This window comes from Sorex araneus, chromosome 4, assembly GCF_027595985.1.
Source record: "Sorex araneus isolate mSorAra2 chromosome 4, mSorAra2.pri, whole genome shotgun sequence".
Taxonomy (NCBI): Eukaryota; Metazoa; Chordata; class Mammalia; order Eulipotyphla; family Soricidae; genus Sorex; species Sorex araneus.
Window position 1 is genome coordinate 185,726,028 of NC_073305.1, and position 16,962 is coordinate 185,742,989.

A 16,962-nucleotide genomic window follows, 5' to 3' on the forward strand; every position below is an offset into this window, starting at 1 on the left:
CCCATCCACTGGGTGTCAGCTACCAGAAATTACTTACGAAAAGAGGATTACTTACAAAAAGAGAAATTTTCCATAGAAAACCTTAGTATTTCCCTTGGAAAGTGAATTTTTTTTTTAATTGTTAGTTTTTGGTTTTGATTTTGGGGCCACACCTGGAGATGCTCAGGGGTTACTCCTGGCTCTGCACTCAAGAATCAGTCCTGGCACTGCTTGGGGAACCATATGGGATGCCAGGATGGAACCCAGGTTGACCGCGTGCAAGGCCAACGCCCTCCCTGCTGGACTATCCCGCTGGCCCCTGGAAAGTGAATTTAATATTTTACTGCTATACAGTAGACCAAAACAGTGACCAGATTTTATGGGAGTGCAGCAAAGCAAAATGAGCCAGGCTCCCTCGCGAGCCCTACAGCCGTGTGATGCCATGCACTTAAGGTTTTACAATGACAGTTACAGCCTCCCAGCCGCTGGCGCTCTTGGAAGAAGATACTCAAAAAGATGACATCATACAAAGCATTTAATATTCTAAACAGTCGCCCAATAACAAAATTTTAACACAAGAAATTGACTCGAAGCATTAAACTCTGTCCATCAAAGCCCTGAAAGAACTACATTAAGGAATTGTACAACGCGGGGCTGGCGCGGCTACGCGAGAGGCCACAGCCGCGGGGGGCGTTCCCGCGCACGGCTCCCGCCTCACTTCTTACAAGCCTTGTACCGCTCCGTGACATTCTCCCAGTTGATGACATTCCAAATCGCTTTCAGGTAATCGGGCCGGACGTTTTTGTACTGCAGGTAGTACGCGTGCTCCCACACATCGATGCCCAGCAGCGGAATAAGGCCTGTAGGAAAGAGAACCGTGGGTTTCATGGCATCCTCTCGGGAGACACAGACAGCGCGGAACTGGGACGCAGCCGGAGTCGGCCTTCCCCACAGCCTCCCCCACCTGCCCGCTTCTTGTAAAAAGAGAAAATCTGCCTAAGTAAAGACAGCCTACCCACTGCTGCCGAGATGTGACCCCGGGGGCCGAACGCGAGTGCGGCTCCTCCGCAGCTGCACGAGCATGAATCCAGACCCAGCTGAACCAACTTCAACATGGGCAGTTCCTTGCAGATTGTCTCCAGCCAGAGAACTAAGCCTCGACCCCATGCCCGCCCGGGAGGGGAAAGGTATCTCTCTCTCTCGCCTGTCCCTTCCAGGGGATGAAGGGCGTGGGGACCGCCATATTATGACGACCACAGATGGGGTTTACAAGCTTGCAATGATCGAATATCCGGAAGAAATCTCCCTGGACTTAGTTGTTAAAGTACAGAAATCCAAAACCTCATTTCTCTTCACAACAGGTCTGACTCTAGTGGGGTGCTCCTAACAATAATGGTGAGGTTTGTGTTGAAATATTGAATGTAACCAAAATAAATAGAAAATAAAGTGAAATTTATCAGTTACAAGGTGGGGGGGGGCGGGGGGGCGGGATGGGAGGTGTACTGTGTTTTTTATGTTTTTTTTTCTTCGGTGGTGGGATATGGGCACTGGTGAAGGGATGGTTGTTTCAGCATTGTATGACTAAGACTTAAGCCTGAAAGCATTGTAATTTTCCACATGGTGATTCAATAAAATAAAATTTAAAAAAAAAAAAGACAGCCTATTTAAATACTCTACACGGTGCTCTCTGGGCGGGCAGGGGAGACATGGGGGGCGGGGGGGTGACTCGGGGGCTGTGAGAGTAAAAACAATTCAAGCAGAACTGCAAAATGAAAGATGAAGTCCAAGGGGCCGCACAGACAGAGCAGGAGGTGAGGGTCCTGGCCGGCACGCAGCCAACAGAGGTTCAAATCCCCTCACCAGAAATGGCGCCCCCTGGGGCTGGGTCGACAGCACAGCGGGGAGGGCGTTTGCCTTGCACGCGGCCCACCCGGGTTCGATTCCTGGCATCCCATATGGTCCCCCTAGCACCGCCAGGAGTAATTCCTGAGTAGAGAACCAGGAGTGACCCCTGAGCATCGCCGAGTGTGACCCAAAAGGAAAAAAAAATTTGAGAACTGGCACCCCAGCACCTCCAGGGGTCATTTCTGAGCAGACCCTGGAAACCCCTGAGCATCACCCTGTGATCCCTGAACACAGAGCCAGGACTCCGCCCTGAGCAACACCAGTTTGGGCCAAAAAATAAAAATGATTTTTTTTTTTTTAAAACAAAACATTCATGGAGGAAACCGCTCCCCGGGGAGACGCACACCGGGATGAGCAGGTGCGGGGCCGCCGCACGGAAGCACAGTGTGAGATGGCGCCACGGGCTGCCTGTCAGCAAGCGCCCGGCTCCAGCTGACGCCCACCTCAATGGGCCTCTCCAGGCGGGGCCCGGCCAGCCACCCCCGAGCCACCCAGTGCCCCAGCTCTCTGGGGCCCTCCCAGACCTGCTGCCCCCAGGCCGCAGGGCCGCTCACTTTGCAGGGAGAGCCACCGCTTAGACTGGGCAACGCTCAGGCTCGATTCGGGAAGAGTCCAGCAGAGAGGGAGCAGACAGGAGGAGGGAGCAACAGTGGCCGGAAGTAGGGTGCTGGACAGTCAGCCTGGGCCCCCAGGAAGATCAAAGTCACGGCAAGGGGCCGGAGAGACAGTACAGCGGGGAGGGCGTTTGCCTTACACACGGCCGACCCAGGTTCTATTCCCAGCATCCCATATGGTCCCCCAGCACCGCCAGGAGTAAATCCTGAGTGCAGAGCCAGGAGTTATTCCTGAGCATCGCCAGGTGTGACCCAAAAAGAAAAAACAAAAAACCAAAGTCACAGCAAAACGCCGGGTCACTCAGGGCTACTTCCCAGGGGGGCTTCTCCTGCCTGCTGAACAGAGGGGGGCGTGGGCCGCCTCTTCACATACCCTGGCACAGTCTGAAGCCTGAGCTGGAGCCTACCTCTGACCCACACCCAGCCCGTTCGTCTCCGCTCTGGCTGTTGGTTAAACTTTGGCCTCTCTGAACGCCCAGGTTCAAAGTGTTGGGGTTCACGCCTGGCTCACAGGGCTGCACACGCCTCACACACACCCCTGCCCGCCCACCCCCCTGGGTCCAGCACAACACCCCCGCCCCGTGACTGACCGGTCGTCCCCTGCAGGGGGTCCTGGTTGGCGCAGGCGGCGATCTGCAGGCGGCCCTGCTCCTTGTTGAAGCCGAGCCAGCCCCAGCCGGAGCCCTGCACGCCCACGGACACGGCGGTCAGCTTCTCCTTGAATTTGTCGAAGGAGCCGAAGTCCCGCTTGATGGCCTCCAGCAGCTCCCCTGCGGGAGAGACCCCGGCACGGCCACGGGTGAGACGGCAACCGCCAGCCCACGCGCCGCCTCGTCTGCTGAGACACGTGTGTGTATGTGTGTGTGTGTGAGAGAGAGAGAGTGTGTGTGTGTGAGAGAGAGAGTGTGTGTGTATGTGTGTGTGTCTGATGGGGGAGGCAGGGCCCCCCAGCCACTGCTCACTCTCTCCATCAGGAAGAAGGAATCTGCAGTGCACGTGTGTGTGCACGCGCGTGTGGAGAGAGTGAGAGTGAGTGTGTGTGTGTGTGTGTGTGTATGTCTCACTGCTCTCTCTCCATCAGGAAGGCGGCGTCTGGGGCCGGAGAAAGAGCAGTAGACAGGGTCGCTGGCCTGCATGCAGCTGAGGGATTCCAGTCAAGAATGATCCCTGAGCGCAGAGGCAAGAGTGAGCCCTGAGCACTTCCGGGGTGGCCCCAAGAGACAAAAAACAAAGAAATATCTTCTATTTGCTCTGTGTTTCGGTTTGGGGGTCACCCCCAGCAGTGCTCAGGGCTGACTCCTGGCGGGCTTATCCCGGGGCCTTCCACACCCACCCCGCCTTGCAATCTCTCTGGCCACACACAAGGCGCATGCTCAGCCCTGGGGCCACCGCCGGGGGCCGCACTAGCTTTCCCTCTGACCCACACTGATGTCTAAGCCTATCTTTTCTGCCTCTACTTAAAAATAAAATATGACAGCTGTTGGGACTGGGCGAGAGCACAGCGGGAAGAGGGCATCTGCCTTGCACACGGCCCACCGGGGTTCAACCCCCGGCATCCCATAGGGTCCCCTGCGCCCTGCCAGGAGTGATCCCTCAGTGCAGAGCCAGGAGTAAGTCCTAAGCACTGCCAGGTGTGGCCCCTAAAAATAAAATTAGGGCTGTTGTTTAGTTCTTCCAAAGATGCCTACGTTTTCCTTATCATTTCCTGTATCGTTTTCAAAAGAACAGTATCACTATGCATCATTTTAAAAGGATGATGCTGCTTTATTACTGCACTAGGGTCTATCTGGAGGGCGATAGTCCTCTTAGCCTGTGGCAACACGGTATGTAATTCTGTTTACCTGACGGGCGGCAGGCGTGCTACACGCCTCTTGGGGAACACGCTCCCAGGCTGAGCAGGTCACGCAGGCAGGCAGGCCCCACACACGCCTCGCGTATCCCACTGGCTCACACCACCCCGAGACACCAGCACAGCGCAGGGATGAAACCCGCTTTCCGTGGCACCGACATCCAGGTCACCCACCAGCCTTCAGCGTGGCTGGGGGGACGGTGCGAAGGCTGGAGCACGAGTCCCGGCCACACCCGGCCCCCATCCCACAGGACACAACCTCCAAGCCCTTAGTAGCCCCTGAACACCACCAGGTGTGGCCAAAGCACAAGAAAGCAGCCGCGGCCTGGGAATCAGTGAACACAGACACTGTCTGGAAGGCCCGACTGCCCGGGACAAGCGGCCCTGGCCACCGAGAGCGGGCCGCTGATGACGGTCGCAGCGCAGTCAGCCCCCCCACCTCCCCCGGGGGCCACACCTGGCAGTGTTGGGAGGACCGGGTGATGGGGGGGATGAACCGGGGCCAGCCGTGTGCGAGGCCTGAGCCCTGCCTCGCGCTCTGCTCCTGCCAGGGAGGCTGACCAGGGTCCATGGGACGCGGGGCAGAGGCTTCCCGACCGTCAGGCGCCTTTCCACCAACGGTGGGCATCGGCCGTGCGGATGGGGACCCTGCCTCGGTGGGTCCTTAGTCCCTGACACAGACCCTCCCACCAACTCTCCCAGTGACGGGAGACCCACAGGGCATCCGGGTTCCCATTCTCCGGGTCTCTGCCGTTTTGTCTGTGGGCCACACCAGCTAGTGCCCAGGGCTTAGTCGGGGCCGACATGCAGGAATCTGCCATCGGCTGTTGGCTAAGGCCTGGACGGCAGCACAGCGGAGGGGGCGGGGAGCGGGGAGAGGTGCTTCTTTCCACGTGGCTAACCGGAGTTCAATCCCCAGCATCCCCTTCGGTCCCTGAGCACTGCCAGGAGTGAAACTTTCCCCCCCGCCTTTTCCTTTTTTGGGCCATACCCAGCGGTGCCCTCAGCCACGTGACTGGGAGGAAATGCCCCAATTGCCAAATCCGCCAGCCGGCCGCTTCTCACTTCCGGCCACGCTGGCTCAGGGCCAGTTAGGTACCTGGTCACCGGACACTGACAACCAAGAACCGAGCAGTAGGGGCTGGACACAGAGCACAGGGGGCAGGGCGTCCCCCCACCCAGGGTTAACCCCACCCACCCAGTACCGCCTATGGGCCCTTAAGCGTGGCCGGGGTCATCCTGAGCACACAGCCAGGAATAGCCCGAGCACTGCCCGCTTTTGTGCTTTTGGTGGTGTGGTTTTTGTTTTTGGGCCACACCCAGTGGTGCTCAGGGCTTACTCCTGGCTCTGTGCTCAGGGATCACTCAGGAGGTGCTCAGGGCACCATATGGGGTGCCAGAGATCAAACCCAGGTCAGCTCGTGCAAGGCAAGAGCCCTGCCCGGTACACTCTCGCCCTGGCTCCCGGAAAACGATTAAAATAAGAACTCACTGAAATATGGTGTGGATCCTCCTCTCCCCCACACTTCCCCTGCTCTGTCCCCCCTGACCTGCTCCATCCTCCCCCTGCCCTGCTCCGTCCTCCCCTCCCCTGCTCCGTCTCCCCTGCCCTGCTCCGTCCTCCCCCCCTGCCCTGCTCCGTCCTCCCCCTCCCCTGTTCCGTCTCCCCTGCCCTGCTCCGTCCTCCCCTCCCCTGCACCCTTTCTCCAGCTGCCTTCACTGCTGGCCCTGAGGAACAGGCGTCAGGGCACCTCAGAGAGAACTAAGGCAACAGGAAAATGGCCCAAACTCACGTTAAGACCGAAGCTTCGGTACCCACCTTTGGGCTCCCCGCCTCCATTCGGGCTCAGGTTTGTCCAGAAGATGGTGTGGTTGATGTGGCCTCCGCCGTTGAACCTGAGTGCGGGCTGCAGGGCCACCTGCGTGGTGACGTCACCTGGAGGCAAAGCGGAAACGGGGTTGAAGCTTCCCCTGACCACTCGGGGCCACCGTCCTCTCGGCACCACGCCAGGTCACCCCTCGGCCTCCAAAAGAGGCCTCAAAACCATCTCTCTGGGGGGTTCCTGACCAATTAGTAACGGGCAGCATTCGACAAGAGGTTCTGATACGTCTGGGCCTGGTTATTCTGTTAAAGCAGGAAAAAACATGCACCAAGACTGAAGGGAGGGAATGCCTGTAAAATTCACTGCCGGGGCTGGAGTGATAGCACAGCGGGGAGGGCATTTGCCTTGCATGCGGCCGACCCGGGTTCGATTCCCTGCATCCCATATGGTCCCCCAGCACTACCAGAAGTGATTCCTGAGTGCAGAGCCAGGAGTAACCCCTATGCATCGCTGGGTGTGACCCAAAAAGCAAAAGCAAAAAAAAAAAGGGGCTGGAGCGATAGCACAGTGGGTACGGCGTTTGCCTTGCACACGGCCGACCCGGGTTCTAATCCCAGCATCCCATATGGTCCCCTGAGCACCGCCAGGGGTGATTCCTGAGTGAAGAGCCGGGAGTGACCCCTGAGCATTGCCGGGTGTGACCCAAAAACCAAAAAAAAAAAAAAAAACAACACTGCTGACTTTCAAAGATTCCCGTTGTCTTGAACAGAGAAGACTTTAGCAGATGAACTAGTGAAGAGGTCAGAGACAGGGGACACTAGAGAGATAGTACAGGGGGCATGGCGCTCGCCTTGCACTGGCCAACCCGGGTTCAAACCCAGTACCCCGTATGGCCCCCGATGCACCACCAGGAGTGATCCCTGAGTGCGGGGCCAGGAGTAAGCCCTGAGCACTGTCGGGTGTGGCCCAAACCCACTGACCCCTAGAAAAGGCCCAGGCTAGGGTCAGAGAGGGCAGCAACACCTCGGCCCTGGGCCAACCCCCGCCCCCCCCTCCCTCCACCTCTGGCCCCTCACAGCCCGCTCTCCACAGAGGCCAAAGGGCTCCTCTCGACACCCCCAACCCCCTCAGGCTGCTCCCCTCACTCAGCACACACACCCGGACCGACCATTAGCCCCTCAGAGGGGCCCCAGCTAACCGTGTCTCTGAGGCCCCACCCTGAGTGCTCCCTGGGCCCAGAGCTTGCTCTCCTTCCTAGAGCCACACTCGGCGCTGGGGGTGGCGCGGGGGAGGTCGGCGGTGCCCTCCAAGGCTACATTTGACAGCAGGGGGGCTGCAGGGCACAGGCAACCTGCCTCACACATGCCCATGCAGGCTGTGTCCAGGAACCACCTCTCCGGCCCCAGGGAGCCTCTGTCCAGATAATCTCCCCAGACTCACCCCCCCCCGGCACACTGCACCCACACCTGCAGCGTCTCCCCGCTGGAATGAAGACTCCGGAGGAACAGGCCTGGCACGCACAGCTGGGCCCCCGCTGCCGGCAACAGGGCCCAGTACCAAACAGACCCTCCGGGGCCCGAGCAACAGCACAGCAGGGAGGGCGTCGGCCTGGCACACGATCCAGGTTCCATCCCTGGCATCACATACGGTCCCCAGGTCAGGAGTATTTCCTGAGTGCAGAGCCAGGAGCAACACCTGAGCATCACCAGGTGTGACCCAAAAAGCCAAATTAACAAAAGAAAACAAAACCAAAACCAGGTATACTCCAGAGACTGTGGCTTCCAGGGAGCTTCAGGCTCAGTCGAGACGTAACACAGGAGTTCAGAACTTGCCCAGCTGCCTCTCGGCACCACACACAGCGGCCCTGCCCCTGCCCAAGGCAGGTGTAGCCCAGATCCCGAGGGGTCTGGGGAAAAGGACAAATCAAGAAAATTCTCGGGTCTGTATTGGAAAATAAGACCCTCATGTTTGGGCCAAGAGAGACCCTCTAGCAGGTAAGAAGCCAGGCCGGGTTCAGTCCCCAGCACGCAACATGGTCCCCCAAGCCCCACCAGGAGTGACGCCTGCGTGCAGAGCCAGGAGAGAGTCCAATGCCATGTTTGGAAACCTTCATGCACCTTTGCTAAACACGGAGGCCAGACACCTTCCGGAAGCCACAGATGGGCCCAGGATGGAGCTCGGGGTAGGACCATAGGTCAGGTCCCTGCGCCGAGAACACACGCGTACACGCGCACACACGCACACATGCTACAGAAGCAGTGAATTATTACACAAAACGAGACTCCCTGCTCTGGCCAGGCTATTCATCACCACAAGCTACCGGCGACAACTCAAGGACAGAGGCAGCAGTGACCTTGGAGCGTTACGTAATCGAGAAGCCACCACAGAAAACACGAGAAAGAAACTGGCTTTCCGAGGCCGGAGAGAGGGTTCAGCGGGTAGGGCGCCTGCCTGGCACGTGGCTTTGTTTAGGCTCTTCTTCTTAATGAGGGCAAGGCTCAAGGGGCCGGGAACTGATCCCAGGTTCACAGCATGCGAGGCGACCGCCCCACCCGACCCGACGTACTCTGGCTCCGGGCCCTGACACACAGCTGAGCCAGGTTCAATCCCCAGCTCCCCGTAGGGTCCCCGGAGCCCACCAGGAGTGATCCCTGAGCACAGAATCAGGAGTAAGCCCTGAGCACCACTGGGTGTGGCCCAAAAACCAAAAATATAAACCACCAAAAACACAAAAGCAGGCAGTGCTTGGGCTATTCCTGGCTGCGTGCTCAAGATGACCCCGGCCACGCTTAAGGGCCCGTAGGCGGTACTGGGTGGGTGGGGTTAACCCTGGGTGGGGGCATGCCCTGCCCCCTGTGCTCTGTGTCCAGCCACTACTGCTCGGTTCTTGGATGTCAGTGTCTGGTGACCAGGTACCTAACTGGCCCTGAGCCAGCGTGGCCGGAAGTGAGAAGGGGCCTGCCGGCGGGTTTGGCAATTGGGGCATTTCCTCCCAGTCACGTGGCTGAGGGCACCACTGGGTATGGCCCAAAAAAGAAAAGGCGGGGTGTGTGGGGGTGGGAGTTTCTTGCACCGCAGGGCCAGTCCTGGCACCCCAGGGCACTCCCAGCAACACAGCAGCTTTCCGGCTCTTCATGGACCCGACAGAGCAGCCTTCCAGCTTTTGATAGACGCCCAGAGGCCTCCATGCTCATGTCCCCCTCCATGAGTTGGCATTCAGCCCCGTGCTGTCTTTCCCTTACTACGTTTTCTTGCATGCTGACCCTAAAAGTAAATAGCACTGTAGCACTGTCTTCCCGCTGTTCATGGATTTGCTCAAGCAGGCACCAGTAACATCTCTTTTCTTTTTTTTCCACATGAAGGTAGTAGTGTTGCAGAAGAAATATATCTGGAAGCAACATTTCATTGTAAAGGTGTAAAAGTTGTTTTCTTTTTTAAAAAGGAGTCTTGGGACTAAAGCTAAGAATACAACCCATAGGACACTTGCCTTGCATGCAGCCGGCCCTGGTTCCATCCCCAGCATCCTACATGGTTCCCACAAGCACCACCAGCAGTTCCTGAGCACAGAGCCAGGAGTAAACCCTGAGCACCACCACGTGTGGCCCAAAAATTAAATTAAAATTTTTTACTAATTCAACTCCTACATTAAAAAAAAAATTAGCAATTTGTAGTTACTGTATTTTCAACAAGAAACATGCTTATTGAAAAAAAAAATAGTCTGATCCTCCAGTATTTTTTTTTGTTTTCAGTTTAGGGCTACTCCTGGCTCTGTGCTCAGGAGACTATGCAGAACTTGATTGATCTCGAACCCAGGCCTCCTACACACAAAGCCTGATCCCCTGCCCCCGACTTCATTTCAGTATCTTCAAATCAACATAATCACTGCAGAACAATAGTAGGACTTTGGGGAAGTATGATTTAAGACACCTTCCTGAAGGGGGCTAGAGAGAGAGCTTTTATAAAGGATTGAGGGCACATTTTGCGTGCAGGATGCCGAAATCATCTCTCCTAAGCCCCCAAAACTTCCAGGAACAAACATGAGCAGAGAGCTGGGAACCACCCAAGCACCCTGGGTGTGGCCCAAAACACCCACAATGGGCTGGAGAGATAGTGCAGCGGGTAAGGCCTTGCACATGGCCAACTTGGGTTCGATCCCCGGCATCCCACATGGTCCCCCCAGCTCCAGCAGGAATCGACCCATGTGCAGAGCCAGGAGACACCCCTGAGCATTGCTGGGTATGGGACCCAAACAAACTTTCTGACGATGACATTCTTCAGTGTCACTTCCGTCCCCTTCCTGTGCGAAGTATTTATCACTTGCAAGTGTTAGTGCTGTTTTGCTTATATTCTTCCCCACCCCCAAGTTTCCACATATGGAAATTTAGGACCTTGATGATTTCTCAAGTATAATTTTTAGCCATAAGAAAGATTTACAGCTCCGTTAACTTATAGGCAATACGGCACAATGTCTTGGGAAGCTTTCAGGAAGTAAAGCTTCAAATCCACAGGAGAGGCTGAAATCGGGGACTGGAGAGAGGACCCAGTGGCCGAGGCCCTGCCTCGTGTGCTTCTCTCCCTCCCTGGGGGAAGGGAAAGCAAAGTGAACAAATAAACGATCTGGAGTTAAACTGTTTACACACCGATGAAAAAGGTCCCAGGGTGTCAGATGCGGTCACGCAGGAAATGTTTTGCAACTGGAGAAACCCCAGCTTCTCACGGGGACATTCTCCCCTGATCAGAACTTCCCTCCTTCACTAAATCATAGCACCGGCCTGCCCGGTTGTGACTGGGGCTCTTCCGATAATTGCACGTAAATCTTTCGGAATGGGCTGACTTCCTCCTCCCTGAGCCTTCCTCTGCCAGTAAGGAGCAGCTGAAATACCAGCTCCTTCCACTAGATGCGCCTCCACAAGCCCCAGGGCCTTAGAGCCACCGAAAGCGCAGTTTCAAAGGCCTGAAAGCCGATCAAAACATCCTGAAGGAAAGAAAGGGCATTGAACTGTCTTATTGGGCTTATTAAGTAACACAGAGAGGCGGCTAACAGGACGTGCCACCTCTTCCCGGCGCCAAGCACTGACAACTGAGACTTCTTAGCAGAGACATGACCAGGGAACTCCCAGCACACACCCCTGTCCACTGAGCTGCTGAGACACGCGGACAGGGGCTGGCTCTTGGACTGATTAACACCTGAGGATGGGTTAATCCACCACACTCGGGTGCAGATCAGTTGCAGGTCCAACAATAGTAGGGCTGGGGGTGGCGGGGAGGCTTCGCACGCAGGAGGTCTGGTTAGATCATCTGCCCCCGACCCCCACCGCAGGGAGTGACCCTGAGCACTTGCCAGAGAGATCCACTATCAGGAAGGCAACTCTGAATTCCAACTGGATTCTATTTTTTGTGCTGCGGCTTAACCCTGGGCTCTGTGCTCAAGGGGTCACCCTTGGCGGGCTCGGGGGGGGGGGGGGGGGACTCCATGTGACGCCGGGAATCGAACCCGGGTGGGCCACGTGCAGGGCAGACGCCCTCCCTGCCGTACACAGCGCGGCGGTGAGCCTCCCAGCCCCCGGGGGCCGGTCCCCTGCGCCCGCTGGGCAGGGCGGCCATCCACCTACCCTTGGCCAGCGCCTCCTGGTACTTCTCCTCGGTGGCGTTCAGGTTGTTGACGTAGGTGGCGTGGTGCTTGCTGTGGTGCAGCTGCATGATCTGCGCGTTGATGTGCGGCTCGAGCGCGCCGTAGTCGTAGGGCAGGTCGGGGAGGCTGTGCTTGTGCCGGGTCCCCAGGGCGCCCAGCAGCCTCGGGCTCGCGCTGCGGACACACGGCCCCCACCGCTCACTCCCGCCGCCCCACCCGCACCCCCGCCGGCCCCGCCGCCGAGGCCCCGAAGGTGCCCTCGGCCCTGCCCGCCGGGCCCGGACGCGGCTGTCCCGGGGGGACGCGGCGAGCAGCAGGCGGCCGCGGTCCGTGCCACGGCCCCGGGAGGCCGGCCCCCGCCCCCGCCTGCGCCCCGCGGCCCGCCCGCCTCACCTGCACGCCGCCCGGCACAACATGGTGGCGACCGTGTCCTCCGGCCTTGGCCGAACTCGGAGCCGCGCGAACAGTCCAGGCGCCAAGCGTCCCCGGCGAGCAGCAAGGGCACCACGCGACTCCGCCCCGGCGCGTCCAGGCTCCGCCCTCAGCACGTCCAGGCTCCGCCCCAACGCGGCCAGCCTCCGCTCCCAGGCGCCCAGGCGCCGCCCCAACGCTGCCAGGCCCCGCCCTTAACGCTTCAAGGCTCCGCCCTAACGAGTCCAGGCTCCGCCCCAGCGCGTCGCGGCTCTGCCCCAATGCGTCCAGGCTCCGCCCCAACGCGCCCAGGCTCCGCCCTCAGCGCATCCAGGCTCCGCCCAGCGCTTCGAGGCCCCGCCCTCAGCACGTCTAGACTCCATCGCAGGTCACCGCAGCCCCGCCCTCAGAGCGCCTAAACTCCGCCCCAATCGTTTACGCTCCGCCCAGAGCGTCTAGCTCCGCCCCTCCGACCGCCGCTCCCCGCCCCGGTGGGAGCCGCGGGGCTTCAGAGTCTGTCCCACGCACATGCGCGATAGCCACTAACTAGGCCCAGGAAATGCGAGAAAACATCAGGGACTCTGCGTTCCTGTGGACCTGGCGACCACGGTGCCGCTTTCCTGGTTTTTGGCGCGTGTCACCCCCTCCCCGTGTGCGATGGTACGGCCTTAAGCCCCGCCCGCGGAGACTCCCGACTTCCTCAAGTCCAAGTTCTCAAGGACGCATGCGCGCGCCAGTGACGTCCCCGGAGAGGGCGTGACCCGGGCGCGGTAAGGGCCGGGCCAGTGCCCTCCCGCGCGTGCTCGGTCCCTCATCCCTGTCCCCAGTGACCTTTCTTCCGAGTGGTCGACCTTGGGACCGCGGCCAGTCTGTGGCCTCATAATAAAGGGCCCCTGGACACCGCCGATGTGCTGTGCGGGGCTGACATCCTTTCCTCCTTCCACCCTAGCGTCGGAGTGACCACGGGCTACAGGCACGGTGCCCGCAGAGGTGGTTTCCTGACTGCCCTATTAACCTATTAACGTGGTTAATCAGTGAAAGAGTCATGATTAAGGCCCAAAGTTCTCAGCTTCTTGATTATGTGGAATAAATTATACCAACCTCTTGCTGACTCTGATCAATTAGCCCGCTGTGAAGGGCACCAGGGTCAGGCTGGCATTCTCAGTAATGCGACGGCTTTGTACCTCGCTTACTTCAAATGAAAATCCGTCCTCTACCCTGCTAGCCAAAATGATGCATCTGTCAAAAACGACTAAATTTTTTTTTTTTTTTTTTTTTTTTTTTGCTTTTTGGGTCACGCCTGGCGATGCACAGGGGTTACTCCTGGCTCTGCACTCAGGAATTACCCCTGGTCGTGCTCAGGGGACCATATGGGATGCTGGGATTTGAACCCGGGTCGGCCGCATGCAAGGCAAACGCCCTACCCGTTGTGCTATCTCTCCAGCCCCCACGACCAAATAAATTTTAAATTCTCCCAGCCTGTCCAGAAACTGGGGATATTCCGGTCATTTTTCCCATCCTCCACCCAAGTCCAGTGTGTAAAGGCAAAGGTCAAAGCAGTGCCAAGGTGGCCAGGAGAATGACCCCTGGTGAACACAAGAGCTCAAACACAGGGTCCTTATAGTACAGCAGGGGGGCGTTTGCCTTGCTCTCAGCTGACCCAGTTTCGATTGCCGGCTTCCAAATGCTCCCGAACATCACCAGGAGTAATAATACCTGAGTGCGGAACCTGAAGTAACCCCTGAATATCGTTGGGTATGACCTAAAAAGCAAAAAAAAAAAAGTGCAAACACAACTAAAGGTAAATAACCCCCAGCAAGTCAGCCATGCATGCAACCAACAACAGGCAGGGTGAAACAGGGTGTGTGGGAGCCTGGGTCAGGCAACCACAGGGAAAGGGAAGGGGAGGGTGCATTTCAAAATACATAAGGGGCCAAAACGCTTTTCACAAATGGGGTCAAAATCCAAGAATAAAGGCTCTGGCCCTCCCAAAGCTGGAACTGAAGCCAAGGAAAGGCCAAGAAAGCAATGCTGAGAGGCATCCACAGTCACAAAAATAAAAATCCACAACTTGCCCACCTTCTAAAGACCAAAACTGCTGCTGCTTAATGGGCAGTTCCAAGGTCCTGGGAAGAGTGTTCCCAGGAGGAAGAAGTTTGGCCAGTGTCAGTTCTCTCTGCTGGCTGAGTCCGCTGTGGAAAGGAGAGAAAACGAGAGCCAACCTGTGTTAGAGGTCAGGTGGCTGCGTGGCCCCAAATCTTTTCCTCGGGATCTTTTCTGCCACGTCAGGGCACCATTGATGTAGATTTTCCTAGAATAAACCTTCGCAGGGTGTAAGGTTTGCTCGGGATGGCGGCCGGCGGATGAAAGAGTGACATTCCCAGAATCAAGGATCACCCTGCCCCAGGGCGGAAGACAGGACTCATGGCCCACCTGGACCGGAAGCCCCCAGGCTGCATTCCACTCTTCCTCACTCCATCCTGGGCATAACAGGCCAGACCCTGCACACTGCTTCCGCTGGCCTTTGTCCCCTTCCCCCTTCCCCGCCCAAGACAACTGAGAAGGCCCCTTGTCTCTCCCAGAACTCGGCTCTATCCCAGCCTCAGGGGTCGTAGAATTCTCTCTGGGAGCGCATCCCAATAAACTTCTCCTTCACTTTATTCCTTCATTTTTTTTCATCTCTGTCCCTCTATCTGCACCAAACAGGGTTCTGAAATCTCTCACAGACTAGTTCAAGCCATCCTCAGACCTAGAGCTCATGCTCCAAAAACTAGACCCTGAACAAAGGCGAGAGCTCCATTTTACAGAACATCTGATGCGAGCTGGGGTGTTTGCAGGCAGCTGGCGGGAGAGTACAGAAGTTCTCAAGTGCATCAGCTGCAAGTCAAGGGCGAGACCCACCTCGAGGACTTGAGCACATTTGGGACCTGTTTCCAGGTTTCCAAGGTTACAGAGCAAGACTTGTCCACCTCAAGGCCTTTCCAAATGCACCCCATGATTATGTCATGTCACCTGGACTCAGCTGCCCTTGGCAGCTCCTGTTCCCTGGCCCTAGCCTGCTTGAAGTTAGACTGTTTAAAATGTGAGCTGTTATCCCCCACACCAAATAAAACCATAACAAGACACTGGCTGGATCTGTTGCTAGATTATTGGTGTAATTTATAATAATGGGATACCAGGGATCGATCCCAGGTCAGCTGCATACAAAGCAAACACCCTCCCCATTGTACTATTGCTCCGACCCTGAATCAGGATTGTTAATAGTATCAAGAGTCATAATTAATTGCTTAGAAGTGGTGGACATGGACAGTATCTGCTAAGTGAAATAAGTCAGAAAGAGAGGAACAGGCATAGAATGACTGCACTCATTTGTGGAATATAAAATAACATAATATGAGACTGACACCCAAGGAAAGTAGACACAAGGGCCAGGAATATTGCCCCATAGTTGGAAGCCTGTCTCATGAGCTGGGGGAAAAGGCAGCTGGAATAGAGAAGGGATCACAAAGTCAATGATGGCTGGAGGGATAGTTCCGGATAGGAGATGTGTGCTGAAAGTAGATAAAGGACCAAATGTGATAACCTCTCAGTATCTGTATTGCAAACCATAATGCCCAAAAGTAGAGGGAGAATATGAGGGAAATCATCTGCCACGGAGGAAGGGGGAAAGTTGGGATGTGTGTGTGGGGAGGGGGGTGCGGGGATACTGGGGACACTGGTGGTTGAAAATGTGCACTGGTGGAGGGATGGGTGATCGATCATTGTATGACTGAAACTCAAACATGAAAGCTTTGTAACTCTATCTCACGGTGATTCAAAAACAAGTCATAATTAAATTGCTAATATGAAATCAGGGATCTGGGAGGAAAAGGAAAAGTGATGACTGTCATTAACAATAGATTAGAAGTGACTTTCAAGGGACCTGAGCGACAGTGCAGCAGGTAAGGCACTTGCCTTGCCTATGGCCAACCGGGCTTCGATCCCCAACACTGCCTGTGGTCCTCCACACGCAACACCAGGAGTGATCCCTGAGCAGCAAGCCAGAAGGAAGCCCTGAGCACTGTGGAATATGGCCCCTCCCCGCAAGTGGCACCTGGGGAGGGGAAGGGTTGGCCCTCACCTGGTGGTGTCAGGGCTCACTCCTGTTTTTGTCCTCAGGGATCATTCCTGGTGGGCTCAGGGAGGCAATAAGTGGTGCCAGGATAGAACTAAGGCAGGCCACGTGCAAGGCCAGGGCCCCACCCTCTGTACTAGCTCTGCAGCCCGTTAAAGCCAACTTTCCCCCTACACGGTCAGGCTACATTTTCACGGTGACCTCCAAGAACGTTTCAACTCCAGGAATGGAAAGGCGGGAAGGGACTTGGCCCCGAACTTGTGTTTTATGGTATTTTATGGTATTAACAAAACCTGCAGTCTAGGGCCTGGAGAGATGCCCAGCCACCCTGCACACATGCTGTGCATGCAGGAAGCCCAGTTATGATCTCTGGTCTCCAAAGCACAAAGCTCTAAGCACTACCAGGTGTGTCCCTCCCCAATAGGTGAAAACCGGACAGTAGCTTGATTGTATCCACGAAGGCATCCAGGCCTTCGAGCAGACTCACAGCAAGTGTTCGGGACAAGGTCAAATATCCTAGATTATCTCCTTGTTAGCGGGGCCTCTAAGTGGTCTGGACAGGGCCCCAGGGCCACACCTGGCAGTGCTCAGAGGACCAACTCAGGCCAGTACATGCAAAGCGTGTGCTCCGTACT

General features: G+C 56.7%; 1 protein-coding gene across 1 annotated transcript; it reads right to left on the minus strand.

Moving 5' to 3' along the window:
• Positions 1-496: 496 nt before the first annotated feature.
• On the minus strand, positions 497-12,355 carry SOD2 (superoxide dismutase 2). Its single transcript, XM_055137084.1, has 5 exons — positions 12,196-12,355; positions 11,783-11,976; positions 6,167-6,283; positions 3,089-3,268; positions 497-839 (listed from the first exon to the last, which is right to left on the minus strand). Exons 1-5 carry the CDS (start codon positions 12,216-12,218, stop codon positions 694-696), a joined length of 660 nt encoding a protein of 219 aa, XP_054993059.1. The 5' UTR covers positions 12,219-12,355; the 3' UTR covers positions 497-693.
• Positions 12,356-16,962: the final 4,607 nt, after the last annotated feature.

Bases quoted from the DNA above. Each gene is read 5' to 3' on its own strand.
- SOD2 (XM_055137084.1), bottom strand. From the start codon at position 12,218: ATGTTGTGCCGGGCGGCGTGCAG. The intron at 6,284-11,782 runs GTAGGTGGATGG...CTTTGCCTCCAG, and splicing joins CCAGGAGGCGCTGGCCAAGG to GTGACGTCACCACGCAGGTG. The intron at 3,269-6,166 runs GTGGGTACCGAA...TCTCTCCCGCAG, and splicing joins TGGAGGCGGGGAGCCCAAAG to GGGAGCTGCTGGAGGCCATC.